The sequence below is a fragment of the Bombus bifarius genome, unplaced genomic scaffold, assembly GCF_011952205.1.
Source record: "Bombus bifarius isolate JDL3187 unplaced genomic scaffold, Bbif_JDL3187 scf7180000009770, whole genome shotgun sequence".
NCBI classification, from domain to species: domain Eukaryota; kingdom Metazoa; phylum Arthropoda; class Insecta; order Hymenoptera; family Apidae; genus Bombus; species Bombus bifarius.
Window position 1 is genome coordinate 256,857 of NW_022885326.1, and position 14,897 is coordinate 271,753.

Consider the following 14,897-nt stretch of genomic DNA (forward strand, 5'->3'; position numbering starts at 1 on the left):
TTTCCTATACTAACATATAGTATATACATATAGCACGTAATATAGCAAAGTTATATTCCATGTATAAAAAATATTATATATCATAATGCTATGTAATTATCGCAAGATGTGACAAGTTATACATATGTACGACGTGTGTTTGTAATTTCCTTTGATTTTTCAAAGTCTACTGATACTTGATCTGTAACATACCTATGTATAACTTACTACGTAGTTTTTCTGTATAGATATTAACATTTTGATTTTCGTTACTATTATTATCTGTAGCAAGAGATGTTTCAAATAAAAGTCGAATCGCTTCAAGGGAGATATATTGCGATACTGTCAGTTTTTCTGTAAGTGGGCACAAAAAAGTTATGCAACCATCAACTTTTTAAGTAGAATCATATATTTTTTAATACATTAATCGATGCAGTTCGTGATTCTTTATTATAAAAAATTATTAACCTATTTATGTCAAAAAATTATTAGTTTAGTGGATACTTTAACTCTTATTTTGTAAAATTCATCGTACGAAAGACAACAAAAGATGTAACTCTTTCTACTTTTGTATTCCTCTTCCATAGCGGACATTGGTTTGGTAAATATTCATTAAAGAATGCTGGAGTATAATTAAGATCGACCTTGAAATTCAAGTATATATCGTGTTCTTCTAATCATCACGAGGATAAAAACTGATCAAAAGAACAATGAGTTGTAATGTAACTCATGTTCTCTTTAAAAATGTAAAGTCTTATTAGCTTTTACACTGACATTTACTTGGGAAGCTTAGTACTTAATATGTTAAACGATGCAACTCGTTATCCCATACAGAAAAGTGCATAGAATCATGGTGAAATGGTATAAAGTATGCTTTACGGCCTTGCCGTATGCTTTTGCGTATTTTACAAAATAGCTTTGTAAATATTATTGAAATTCCCAATGAAAAATTAAGTATTTCGGAAATTACAATCCCATTGGAAGTCATTCTTTCCCTTATCCGGAGGTCTACCTATATAAGAATTCGAGAACTAAATAAAAAAACGAAAATTTGTTTTACTCAACAAAAATTATTAGCAGAATTGTTAAATTAAGCCTTTTATGTTTTTAATAAATATTTCACAAACTACATTGCATTATTTAATTAAAAACAGCACCTTATCTATAATTTATATTAATTGATATTTGTTGTATATTGGGTATATTATCGTCGTTAAAAAATTATTTTGTTGCAATTTAGCGTATACAGGAGCCTATGTATCTAAGCGGAAAGTTAGGGATCTGCCCTGTTTGGTTACACATAAGCATAGACAAGAACCTATTGAATACCAAGCTACAAGAACCTATTTAATTCTACAGTTCTACGGAACATTCATATCTACTTTTCTATCCGAGATGGACAAGTATGAGAATGACAAAATCACACAATAATGAAACTAATTGTAAGTTGTCTAAGAAAGAGAAATTAATTGTTTTTAACGAAAGTTGTCTATTGGATTTCCTGACTTAACAATTTGACCTTAGGAGTTTCTTTCTTGTTTAAAGCAAAGATAATGTGCGAGCACTTATTTTGAGTTTAGATTGATTTTGTTTTCTTTCGCCCAGCTTTTTATATGTTATTTAGATAATCTTGTGGATTTTTTATTGTAATTTCGATATTTTTATGCGTGACTAGTATGAACGTGTCGCCTGCAAAACTGTATATACCTGTCTTCGGTGTTAATGGCATGCCTACTGTGAATAGAGGATAAAGAACAGGTCCAAGGACGCTTCCCTGTGATACCCCAGCGTGGATTTCTTTGAGCGTGGAGGTTACATTGCCAATTTTAACGTAAAAATATCTGTTTGTAATGTATAATAAGATCTATTCGGTAAAAAGTCATTTGGTAAAATTGTTTGTAATTATTTTTACTAGACCTTCATGCCTTTATCGAAGGCTTTTTCTACATCAAGGAATAATGCAGTGCAATATTTGCCTTCTTCCATTTATTTGATTATGTTGTTTACCATTCTGTATATTTGCTCTATGGTATTGTGGTTCTTTCTATAACCGACTTGATGATCTGGGATTAGGTGCTTAGTTGATATTTAATCTGTTGTGTATTACTTTTCTACTACTTTGGAGATAATTGGAAGTAAAGATATCGACCTATATGAGAATGGTAATTTAGGATTTTAGTCTGATCTTTTGTAACAATATTATTTCCGCACATTTCCAGATCTGTGGAAAGTATTCAATCTTTTCTTTTTTTTATCGTGGGGAAATCCTCACGGACACCCCGCCACCCTCTGGAAGACGACGGGGTAGTGTCGGACTCAAACCGACTAAAACCCCACGGTGGCTATCCTGACGTTTAGGAGTGTCCCGGGACCTCTTTCGAATTACTGCCGGGGCACTCCTTCGTCTACTTCCCGGGTATTTTGGGGAGCTCTTTCTATCGATTTGGCCGCCAGGAGGGACTACGCCTCCTAATGCCACGGGCAACGGGGCCGTCGTGCAAGTCCAAGGAGGTCTTGAAACTCCTTTGGCGTGACAACCCCTATGGCGTCCTAAGGCGGCGGCGGTGTAGCAGCTCTTCGGCGACTACCGACCGAAGCTCCGCGGTGCGGGACTCTGGACGGATGACACCGTCGCACCCTGACTCTCTCCGCCAACTCCTTCGCAAGCACGACATGCTCGCAGAAGCAGCGGAAGGCGAGGTATTCCCGCTGCCCCCTCAGCATAGCGCGCACGATCGCCGAGGGGGCCAAACTCTCACAGATGGCGAGCTGCAGTACACGGCGCTGATCTGCCCACGCTGGACAGAATTCTAACGTATGTTGCGCCGTGTCCTGCACTTCCTGACACTGGTGACAAGTGTCAGTCACCTATCGCCGAATCCTTAGCAGGTACTCCCCGAACGCTCCATGTCCGGTGAGCACCTGCGTCATCCTGAAGGTCAGCGGGAGCCCGTCGCGGTTCTTCCAAACCTCCCAATTAGGGAGAACAGCTCTCACACTACGGTGCGCCCGCACCGCATCCTCGGCGAAAAGATCGGAGCGCCACCGCTCCCAGGTGTCCATCCTCGCCTCTTCGCGGACATCCAAGGCCACCTGCCCGGCAATAGGGGGAATAAGCCCGCTCGAGCCCAAGCCTCTTAGGTGTTGATATTCCCGGCGGAGTGCCAAGGCCTGAAGCTCGAACGGAGGGGAAGCCGCCAGAACAGACATCGACACATAGGATATGGTTCGATATCCTCTAACGATCCTGATGGCGGTCGTCGTGTGCAGCCTCCTCAACAGGAGTAAACTGCGACGGTTCGCCATCAGATCTTCCGCCCGCACCGGGACCCCGTAAAGAACACGGGATCGAATCATCTCCTCGTACAGCCGACGAACTTTGACTCCGGCCCCGCCGATATTCGGCAGTAGGCCGCATAAGACGTTGGCTGCGGCCGTTACTTTAGCAACCAGGAGCTCGAAGTGCGACCCGAACGTCCACAGACTGTCGATCGTAAGACCCACTCGTCCACTCTCCAATCCGAGAACCGTCGGAATGCACTAGGGGTGGCCCACGTAAGATCAATTACAGAGCATCCCCTCCACACTACACAGTTGCTCGCCGAGCCCCTGTTTACGAGCAGCAGCCCGAAGCCAGCAGCCCAATCTAACAGCGCTCGGCTGCGGGCGTCCGTCCTGGAGTTTCCCCACTGCATGGCATGGGCATTAAAATCCCCCAGAACGAGGACTTGCCGGGGAAGATATCGAGACACGCAGTCGCGGACCCCGTCCAAAAAGCTGTCAAAAGCAGCCCGGCCGCTGTTGGGGGAAACGTAAACGCCTACCACTACCATGCCAGTCCACTCCATCGCGATGAATCCATTGTCACGATCAAGAAGGGTACCGGAGACGGACGTACCTGGCGTTGACGTCCAAATCATGGCGACCAAGCGGTCCAGGTCCGAGACCCAGATAGGGGAATCGATCACTAGATATGGCTCGGCCACTACCGCCAAGACGACTCTGCTCTCCTGGGTGGTTTGGAAGAGCAGGTCTTGCGCCCGCCTCGATCGATCCAAATTTGTCTGGAGGACGCGGTAGAACTTATTGTACTAAATCCATAGCCTCCTCCCGGCCATCTACCGCTTTGGCAGTGCTTCTTCCGACTAGCGACTGGCTAGCCGCGTCGTCGCCCTACCTGCAAAGTATTCAATCTGATGATAGCATTAGTTAAGATTGTTAGGAATCTCACTTCCTTTCCTGGTAGTTCTTTCAGCATTTTTGATGTTATTAGGTTGTATCAAAGTTTTTATTGTTTTTTAAGCGTCTGATACAGGAGTGATTTCTTTCTTTTTTTTTTTTTTTGTTTCTTAGCTTCGTGGCTTAATAGATTATTGTTTTCTATATTTAAGAGAATGTGCAGCTCATTTGTAAATATAATTTGTAAGTAGACTACCATCGTTTCCGCCTAACCTCGTATAGACTTTGTCCAACTTCCATCTTGTTTCTGTATCGGTGACATGGGAGTAATTGATCTTTTCAATATCTTTGTACATTCCCAAAGTGAATAAGTACTTTGTTCCTTCGATATCGTGAAGATTTTTTATGAAATTTACAAAGTTGCTGTTGTTTGATTTTTGGATTTCAGTTCTAATTTTGTTATTGAGTTTATTGAGTTGATATTGTACAATTACCACTGTGTCTTTTGCTATTGTTTTCTCAGTTTTTCTCTTTTTTAATCAAATCGATGATGTGCTTTTGATACCGTGTTGTTAGTGTTCTCTTCTTATACTTTGTGGTGAGGTTGCTGTTGCGTGCCGAAGCGCGCAGACGTGTGTTTAGTACCCTGTGCAGTTCACAATACAACACGTCGAAAGTGAATCGAAACAGACATAAACCAAGTGTTTCTAAAATACAACGCTCCTAATCTCTGACCCGAATCACAAATTGAATTAACTAGCTCGAAGATGGCCTAAGTATCTCGATCAGGCTCTCTTGAGCAAAACCATAACTACGCCGCTTTACCTCTTCCGTGGTAAAAGGACAATATATCGCTCCTTTCAAACGACAAAATAAAAAAGCGTAAGCTAGAAACAATTAAAATAAACGCAAACACTAGCCAGAACGAATCGTCAACAAGCTGTGTAACCACTTACGATAGATTCGCAATATTAGAATCCACAAACGACTCCATGGATGTAGCTGCAACACTAACTAACCGACATACACAAAAAATCCCCCTCCCCCACTTATCTTTATTGATGATGTCATCGACATTCAAACAATGATAAAGTTCATTGAGAAAGATATCAACAAAGAGGATTACAAACTAAAAATAATTAATTAAAGTTAAAAATTCTGCCGACTAACCCAGACTCCTATAGAAAACTAACAAAGTTACTAAAAACCTTGAACGCAAACTTCCACACATATCAAACTCAAACAAGAAAGACCTTTTCGTGTGGTACTACGCAACATCCACCACTCAGCTAACTTAGACGAAGTGAAGTTCGAACTCCTAAAACATGGCCATGAAGTAACAAACATTAACAACATAAGGCATAGAATCTCGAAAAATCCGCTATCCTTATTCTTCATTGACTTAAAACAAAAGCCAAACAATAAACAAATTTACAACATCAACCGACTAATGAACTCAGCAGTAAAATTCGAACCTTCTTTTATAAAAAAAGAGATAGTGAAATGTAAAAGGTGCCAAAGGTACGGTCACACGTAGAAATATTGCAACCATAATTTCCGCTGCGTTAAATGTGCAGATATTCACCCCACTAATCAGTGTACTAAATCTCCAAAAACCCCTGCGAAGTGCATCCTCTCTCACAGAGAGCATCCTGCGAACTATAAGGGTTGCTCAGCCTACAAGACCTTGTACAAATATAAATATCCTAAACTCAGAGTCAAGGAAATAACTAACCAAGTCCTCAAAAATTCTCAACTCCTTCAATCTCCTATGCCCAAGCAGTACAGGGAAATCAAAATAATCCGAATAGCTACAGGGACCATTCTCAAAATAGTGTTCCCAGTTCACAAAACACGGATTACTTCTCTAGACTCGAAAAATTAATCGAGAAACAATCAGAACAAATTAATAACTTACTATTATTATTAGCACTCATCATGGATAAATTAATAGGCCCCGACGCAAAATAAAACCAATATGCATAGCTCTTTAGAATGCCAACAGTCTAGCTCAACACAAATACGAACTAAAACTCTTCTTAAAACAACAGCAAATCAACGTGATGCTCATATCTGAAACTCACTTCACCGACAAAAATTACCTGAAAATAAACGGTTATAACTTCTATCATACCCAACATCCCAGTGGAAAGGCCCACGGCGGCACCGGAATTATCATCAAAACCAGCATTAAGCATTATGAGCTTCCATCGTTCCAGAAAGATTACCTCCAAACTACAAATGTAGCGATAAAAGATTGTCATGGTACAATTTCCACCTCAGCAGTATATTGTCCTAGACACTCCATTCCTAAAGAAGACTTTGATAACTTCCTTGATGCTCTGGGCAATAGATTCATAGCTGGAGGAGCCTGTAACGCCAAACATACCCAATGGGGCAGCAGACTTATCACAGTAAGAGGCAAAAATCTCTTGAATAGCATAAACACCAACAGACTCAACTACCTCACCACATATGAACCCATATACTGGTCCACCGACACTAACCTGATTTACTTGTCTTCTTTATAACTAAAAATATTTCGCCAAAATATGTCCAAATCAACTCCTCGGCGGAACTCTCTTCAAGTCATTCCCCCGTTATTGCAACAATTAGCACAACAATTATCGAAAATCCACCTAATGGCTTTATTCATAACCAACTCAACAACTGGCAGCTCTTTAGAGATGTCTTTAATCATTCAACATCAGCCTTTATTTCCCAAAAAACAAATGAAGATATTGAAACAGTCACGGAATACTTAAACACCAGCATAATGAACGCTATCCGCTCTTCCATACCTACTAAGAGTTCTATCAATAAACATGAATACTCCCATCACATATTAGAAAAAATCGCAGAAAAACGTAGACTTAGAATAGTATGGCAGAGTCATAGAACACCTGACGACAAACGCAAGCTAAATAACGCAACCAAAATCATTAAAAACTATAAAAATGACTGTTTCCAAAAATATCTCGCCAATCTGTCTCCCACAGCTGACTCCAACTACTCACTATGGAAGGCTTCCAGGAAACTCACGCCTCCCCCGCAAATAATCTCACCAATTCGCTGTCCGCAAGGTGGATGAGCGCGTAGCCCTATAGATAAAGCCAACCTGTTTGCTAAATACTTGTCTAAAGTATTTAAACCCCATTCCTCCAAAGCTGCAGCGGACATTACTGAATACCTGCACTCTCCCTTCCAAATGTCTCCACCTATTGAACCTTCTCTAGAAGTTACAGAATTAATCCGTCGCCTAAATCCCAGGGAAGCATCGGTGCATATCCGACCGATTGAAAATTAAAGAATTAATAAGTTTTACTAAGAAAAAATAAAAATCGTGGATTACAAATTAGTCATGACGTCAAATCTGATCTGCAGTTAATTTTTTCGTCCATTTTTATTGTTTTTGTAAACGAATACATTACGTATGGCAAAACAGAAACATCACGTTAGAAATATTATTCGCAGTTTATCAACTACTAAAATTGCTATTAAAATGAAATTTAAATTTTATTATAACAAAAACATTATCGAAAGGAAAATAAATTTAATATTAAATCTACAAGATTATTATGCATAGAGAATATATCAAAATCATTGCATCCATTAACATTCCACTAATCCATTATCCACTGAAGGAACTTCGTTTAATTATTCCGCGATTTTGTTATTCTTATAGTTGTGTTTATCTCAGATAAAAAGGTATGAACTTTTCGACCGAACTATACAATAAAATAGACTCTTGTAGCATAGAGTCACAACGAGTAATATCTCGTTTATGATGGAGCTACATAGGTTTTAGCGCGAAACAACTTCAGTACTTGCCCATTGGAAGCAGCACTAATCCAGGAACAACCAGAACCGTAAATGTGAGTATTCCTCTTGTCACTTCCTCTCTGACAGAACTATGTAAGAAATTCAAAACATAAATTGAGCATTATCGATAATACAGTTTGTACACCGAAAAACGTTATTCGATATGAACTCTATATCATATATTATTTATGATGTTACCACTGACTTGCACTGCTTGTACATGTGAAACGTCAAGGCACATTTCAATGAGTTTATGAACCCAATGAATATATACATATTATGCTGTGAATTCATCTAGCGTGACTTTTGGTTTCCATAAAGGCTTGAATTTCATATAACTAAGTAATAATGGTAAGAAATAATACAAACATTAATTATTTTATACACATTAGATACAATTTATAATATTTTAAATATATATTTTCGAAAAACATTTGTTTCATAATGAGGTAATATTGTAAGGTAATGTTGTTATGAAAGATATTTGTAAATATCTTTTACAACTTTACCTCATTATGAAACGAGTTTGAACTAATGAAGAAAGTACAAATTTTCATTGCTTGATTCAATATAATAATATTAAAATAATATGTTTCAGAGTTTTGGTTTGCCACCACTTGTTCCAAAACCTACTGTAAACGATCAGTTCAACGTTCATGATGACAATTATGGTATACCTAATCCAATGGTTTCAGGGTACGACTAAATTATTACACAATTTTATTAACAGTTGAATTTCTAACATTTAATATCAATCATATTATTATTTCTTGTTAGATTAACAGCATCTAGGCAGCACATAGGTTATGCACATCCATTGGAAGCATCTGAGAGAAGTGTAAAAAAAAAATAATTTTATTTATTGGAGTAACAATTGAAAATCATAGAGAAAGAACAGAACTGTTAATTTTTTTATTTCATTGTCACTTTATGACTAGAAAGGGATATTTTAAAATAAATTAATAAAATACATTGTTAAAAATGGGAAGAGTTTGTTAGATCCAAAGATATAGTCAATGATGTTTCTTAGAAGCTAAAAATATAACTATTAATACTTAGCCAACCGCACGCGCCACAGTGAACCATACGTTTCTCAATGTAATAGACAAGCCAACCTATACACTGTCCACTGCATATTTTTCCAAGTATTGAGGATTAATGTTCACTACTTAAAAAACAAAGAAGTCTAAAAATTATTTAAGTGGTCAATTATATTCTGCGGTAATGATTTTGTTTAACGATTTTACATATTGTTTATACAAAACATCAAATTAAAAATACATATTAAAAGTATAAAAAAATATAAGTAAAATTAAAAACAAAAATGACTAAAGATAAATAACATAACTCAAACGTGAAATTAAAAATTCATAATGTATTTTAATATTTTTTTACAGCGTGGTATCGTTCAATTATAACTTTATTTAGTCATAACTGATAGTATACCTTTCTAATTAATTTTAACACCATTAAATTGGTGTATTTTATTATGTACTGTACTTTATATAAGCGGAAAAAGTGGCGCAATTAATTGAGAATAGTTCCAGGTAAACAATAGCTGATAATAACAAAAAAAAGGATGGAGAAACACGTTACTAAATTCAAAAAAGATCTCCTGTTCGATCATGCAGCGATGTATTTCACAGAGGGGAGAACTCCCTATCTTGTTGGCTAAGTGTTAAAACAAATAATATTTTTATATTGTGGTAAACAATATTTTTAAAATTATAGAAAGTGGGAAAGAAATATATTTTTCTAAATATATATATAATTTCAAAATTAAATAAAAGAATAATTTTTATATAAATATAAGAATAATTGACAAGATACTCCATTTTAAACTGTTTCTCTGTAAAGAATGAGAATTGTGACTTATTGTCTTCTCTTGTGATTTTCAATTATTTGTACAAAAATTTGTAATATATATTATATATGTGTATATTTTTTAGTATGAGAAAAATCGTACTCGCATGAACATGGTGTTATTAAGAAACACACAAGGATTACATGCTCCAATGCGTCTAGCAATGGAATTAAAAGCTACTGAAAAAATTGGAAGACTTCCATTTCTTCCATCATCACACATGATGAAAGATGTGTTACTTGGAAAGGATGAAGAAATAGGGTAAATTAATTAATATATATCATCTATCTAAATTAAATAATTTATTAGGTAGAGAAATTAATTTGATACCTTTATATTGAACCAACTACAGATCTGTTTGAAACCCAACATTTTCCTCTATTTTTGGATTTTAAACTATCAATTTTAACCATGAATTGACAAAACAAGTAACATAATAGTAATACTCAAATGTAATAAGAACTCGTGCAACTTAATTAAATAAACTAAAATTGGTCCAAAAGTAACAAAGATAAATAAATGCTAAATCATAAATATCTGATAGCCTTATACAAAAGAGTCATTGAATTAATTTCTATATCTAATATAATTAGATTGTATAAATTTATGCATTTATGTGAAATTTAAAGCTATAAAAATAAACAGAATGCATATAAGGTAGAATAAAAAGAGTAGAACACTCATTGGAATTTTTAGTAAGTAAAACAATTTTGTATTTAGGTTCCCCTTCATTATATTCATAAAAATATGTATTTGCATAAATATTCCCAATCTATTTATAATTATACATGTATCCTCAGGACATTAGTTTATAATTTATGAAACGTTGATTAATATAAATATTAAGATTTTAATAACTTTTTATACATTTAGGTTTGAAGACATATTAAACATACCTGAATTTAAAGAACAAATGGGGCAACCACATGCTGTTGTTGAAAAAAGTCTTGGAATATTATAAACACGGATATTTCTATTTCTAATGAGTTTGGCTTTGTATTATTGAATATCTTAAGTAACAATAAATGTTTGGTTCTTATAATTAGGTAATTTATTTTAAATAGCTAGATTTATTTAAGTGAAAAATTAAATTTCATTACATATATATCTAACCATATGAGATGATTTATCCTGCTATTACATATTTTCTTAACTTCTTGAATTCCAACACGTAATTCGTTATCTTTCGTATCTTGCAAACGCGTTTGAATTGATGTAAGAATTGTTTACACTTTATTTTCTTGCATATGTATTGCAAAAGGAATATGAAACTTTTTCTTGTATCTGAAATAGTAAATACACATATAACGCTACATTTCATAATCCTTTATTCGCAATAAAATTATATGATTAAACTATAATTTTTTTTAATTTACTCACAAATTATTGTATCTAATAATTGTTTTTCTTGCTTTCACATAGATTCGAGTTCAGGATTTTGTTTATGATTGTTCAGAATGTGATTCTGCAGTAAAAAATTATTAAAGCTGTATTAAAGCTGGATGTCTAAGCAATACATTTTCCTTTTTTAAAAATAAATAACATAAATACTTGCGTATGCAATATATTAATCATCAAATAATATTTATTTTATTACATACACAAAAGTTCATATCATAAAATTATGAAATTAAAATTACATAATAATAATTATTATTATACATTGTCTTTACCAGAAGTATCCAAATTATCTAAATATCCATAAAAATATCTTTTAGTATTTTTAACTGATGCAAATGATCTTATATGTGCTACATATTGTGCAATATCTGGGTAATGTTCAACAACATTTCTAAAAAGCCATTCAAATTGTTTAGAAGTCAAAGCATTTACTTCTGATATATTTAAAATCCCATCTTTTTTTCTTTTTTTTTTAATGTGAACGAAATCCACACAAACACCAGCCTCTCCGCCCCCCCCCCCGCACAATACCTCCCTAATGGAGCGGTGTGCGGCCATGTCACACCGCGCCTTATCGCCGGAGCCGTCGTGCCAGGCAGTCCGGTTCCCCTGTCGGACTGCTTGGCGGCCCTGAGTCACTTAAAATCCCACATATCTAATACACAAACTGTATAATTTAAAAGTTTACATGCATTAAAACTTAACTGAAGTTTCACCATTCATAATAAATAATATATGTACAACTAGAAATATATTAACATTTAAAACATTGTTATTTTCTTTCAAATTTATATTTTTTAATAAAAATTGTATAATTCTAACTATATATATGCAATAAAATAACTGAAAAATGATAAGTTTTATAGTGAGGATACTTACCACTGATACCGTTCTGTTTCTTTCTTGAGATATAAACTTCTTCAAACTTCATTGGAGAGAAGCATGCACGAAGTTCAAAAGATTATCAGTAATTAATTTCACGCACTTGAAACAAAATTTTTTAAATAAATCGCGATTATTTTTCAGGGTATAAATATTTATTTCTGACAATTTATATATCAGTAATATTAACAACAATAACAATTTCCAACTATAAATATAAATTACGTTTCGTTAAAAATATAAAATAATCTTCGATATGTTATCGAACTATTAACGCTCAACTATGTTCCATTATTGGCAAATCAAATTCAAGGTTACAGATAAAGAGAGATTTACATATGTATTAAATAAAATAAATATGGCATAATTCGTTATATAAATACGTAAACGCTTTTAAATATAGTTTTTAAATAATATTAATTATTCTCTTATATACTATAAAATATTCAAAATTTACTTAATTACACCTGAATGTCTAAATACAATATAAATGCAATAGTTTAAAGAACGATAATGATTTTGAAAATCTATTATATTTAATCGAATGTAGGTTTTAAAAATTTAATAGTATTCGAAAAATATAAAAATTTTAATAAATATGAGTAAATGTATTTGAAGCAATGATCTTTTGAATTGATTGAAGCAATGGATTTTTAAATATTATGTGTTTAAATGTATAAATCTCTTATTTAAATATTATGATTTAAAATATTAAACAAATAGTTTAAATTATTCACGATAAGAACTTTAGAAATGTATTATATTTAATCGAATGTATATTTTAGAAACATAATAATTTTCGAAATATTATAAATATCTAGATTTAATTACAAACAAAAGTATATTTGAGACAATATGTGTTTTATTTACAATATATTTAAATATTGTAATCCAACGTAAAACTCAAATTATTCAAGTTACAATGTTTTTCATAGAATACTAACTGATTTGTATTACAAATCATTACTTAAAATTTAAAATTTGTAAGAAATCATATATCGATCATTTTACACTCGATGAAATTGTTATATGTGTTACATGTTATATGCGTTCGATGTAGGTATGTAATAAATTTGGTAATAATTAGAATTAATTTCCTTACAACGTTATTTTGTGATAATAGATTTTGTTTACTCCTTGTTTTAAATAACCTGGCATAAAACCACAGTTTATCCAAAGAAAAATAAATATTCAGCACTACGACAGACATGAAAGGTTATCGCAATTAAATTACAGAATTATCAAATAGCCAGTATAGTTCAACTCCGTATCCGATTGTGAGATACTTTTACTTTATTAAATACTATTAAATATTAAATTAATTTGAAATTAATCACAATATCATCATTTCATTATCAGGTTCATTATTTAAATTTTTAATAGAAATATATGATAACCTTCGTATTACACAAGACATAATTTCATATAATATTGAAAAATATGGATATTAAGATTTTGGACGGTGGATTTAGTTCACAATTATCCACTCATATTGGTGCAAAAATTGATGGCGATCCTCTGTGGACATCAAGATTTTTAGCGACAAATCCTGATGCAGTTTATGCTACGCATTTGGATTTTCTACGAGCAGGTGCAGATATTATTGAAACAAGTACGTATCAAGCTTCAGTTCCTGATTTAATGAAATATTTATCTGTAACTGAAGAGGAAGGTATAAAATTATTACACAAAGCTGCAAATCTTGCTAAAAATGCAGTGAATGATTATATTAAAGAAATTATAGACAACAATGATATTGAAAATAAGAATCCTATCATTGCTGGCTCCTGTGGACCTTATGGAGCTAGCCTACACGATGGTTCTGAATATAATGGAACTTATGGTAAAACAACACCTCGTGATACCATCATTGAATGGCACAAATCACGTATAAATGCTCTTGTAGATGCTGATATAAATTTATTAGCACTAGAGACTATACCTTGCTATCAGGAAGCAGAAGCATTAATTGAACTTTTAAGAGAATATCCAAACATTAAGGCATGGCTTTCATTTTCTTGCAAAAAAGACAGTCAAAACATAGTAGATGGGAGTAATTTCCAAGAAATTGCTTTACGTTGCTATAAAACGGCATTACCAGGACAAATAGTTGCAATTGGTGTAAATTGCATTGCTCCAGAAAACATAACTCCTTTACTAAAAAATATCAATACAGGGCCAGCAAATGAGTTTATACCATTAATTGCATATCCTAATAGCGGTGAAATCTATTTACAAAGTGAAGGCTGGATAAAAAATGGAAATTCTGCTTCATTTGAAAATTTTATTCCTGAATGGCTAGAACTTGGAATACGTTATCTTGGAGGTTGTTGCAGAATGTATGCAGAAGATATAAAATCAATTAGAAAAGAAGTAAACAATTTCAAGAGGAAAAGGGAGTCATAATGGATTAACTGTTTTATTTAATCAATTATTTTAAATACGTCATTATGTTAAATCAATTATTTTTTTCTTGTTTATTTTAAGTAAAGTTTTGTGACCTATATATTAAATATTTAGAAAATATATGTATGTTTCTATATAATCTTATATTTTGACTAATATATCTTAACAAAATATATCAAAATTAATAACATCTATATATACAGGATGGTTGGTAGTACAAGCGGAAAGGGGGTGATTCTACGCGAAAAAAGAAGTCGAAGATATAGAATAAACTTTTTTTTTAATTTTCTTTTTTAATTTTTCCATCGAGACAACGATCTACAGTGAGATCCGTTATAACGTACCGCACGCGTACCGAGCGAAA

At 33.8% G+C, this 14,897-nt stretch overlaps 2 protein-coding genes and 1 long non-coding RNA gene across 4 annotated transcripts; 2 read left to right on the forward strand and 1 right to left on the reverse strand.

Annotated features, from left to right (window-relative positions):
• The first annotated feature begins 8,169 nt into the window (after positions 1 to 8,169).
• LOC117215682 (proteasome maturation protein) lies at positions 8,170 to 10,894 on the forward strand. The gene is made up of 5 exons (XM_033462086.1): positions 8,170 to 8,331; positions 8,579 to 8,676; positions 8,758 to 8,818; positions 9,930 to 10,105; positions 10,718 to 10,894. Exons 1-5 carry the CDS (start codon positions 8,329 to 8,331, stop codon positions 10,803 to 10,805), a joined length of 426 nt encoding a protein of 141 aa, XP_033317977.1. The 5' UTR covers positions 8,170 to 8,328; the 3' UTR covers positions 10,806 to 10,894.
• A 110-nt stretch (positions 10,895 to 11,004) lies between these two features.
• LOC117215684 lies at positions 11,005 to 12,449 on the reverse strand. Its single transcript, XR_004489181.1, has 2 exons — positions 12,125 to 12,449; positions 11,005 to 11,309 (listed from the first exon to the last, which is right to left on the reverse strand). It is a non-coding gene; the product is annotated as an uncharacterized LOC117215684 (long non-coding RNA).
• Positions 12,450 to 13,131: 682 nt separating this feature from the next.
• On the forward strand, positions 13,132 to 14,625 carry LOC117215685 (homocysteine S-methyltransferase-like). 2 transcript variants are annotated; one of them, XM_033462090.1, is made up of 3 exons: positions 13,133 to 13,187; positions 13,251 to 13,404; positions 13,487 to 14,625. In XM_033462090.1, exon 3 carries the CDS (start codon positions 13,568 to 13,570, stop codon positions 14,531 to 14,533), a length of 966 nt encoding a protein of 321 aa, XP_033317981.1. In that variant the 5' UTR covers positions 13,133 to 13,187; positions 13,251 to 13,404; positions 13,487 to 13,567; the 3' UTR covers positions 14,534 to 14,625. The 2 variants fall into 2 exon arrangements, with proteins under 2 accessions (XP_033317980.1, XP_033317981.1); XM_033462089.1 differs by having other exon boundaries at positions 13,132 to 13,404.
• The last annotated feature ends 272 nt before the right edge of the window (positions 14,626 to 14,897 follow it).

Coding starts and splice junctions, on each gene's coding strand:
- LOC117215685 (XM_033462089.1), top strand. CDS start 13,568: ATGGATATTAAGATTTTGGACGGTGGATTTAGTTCACAATTATCCACT.
- LOC117215682 (XM_033462086.1), top strand. Junction 8,819..9,929: donor TGGAAGCATCTGAGAGAAGT/GTAAAAAAAAAA, acceptor TATATTTTTTAG/TATGAGAAAAATCGTACTCG. Junction 10,106..10,717: donor GGAAAGGATGAAGAAATAGG/GTAAATTAATTA, acceptor TTATACATTTAG/GTTTGAAGACATATTAAACA.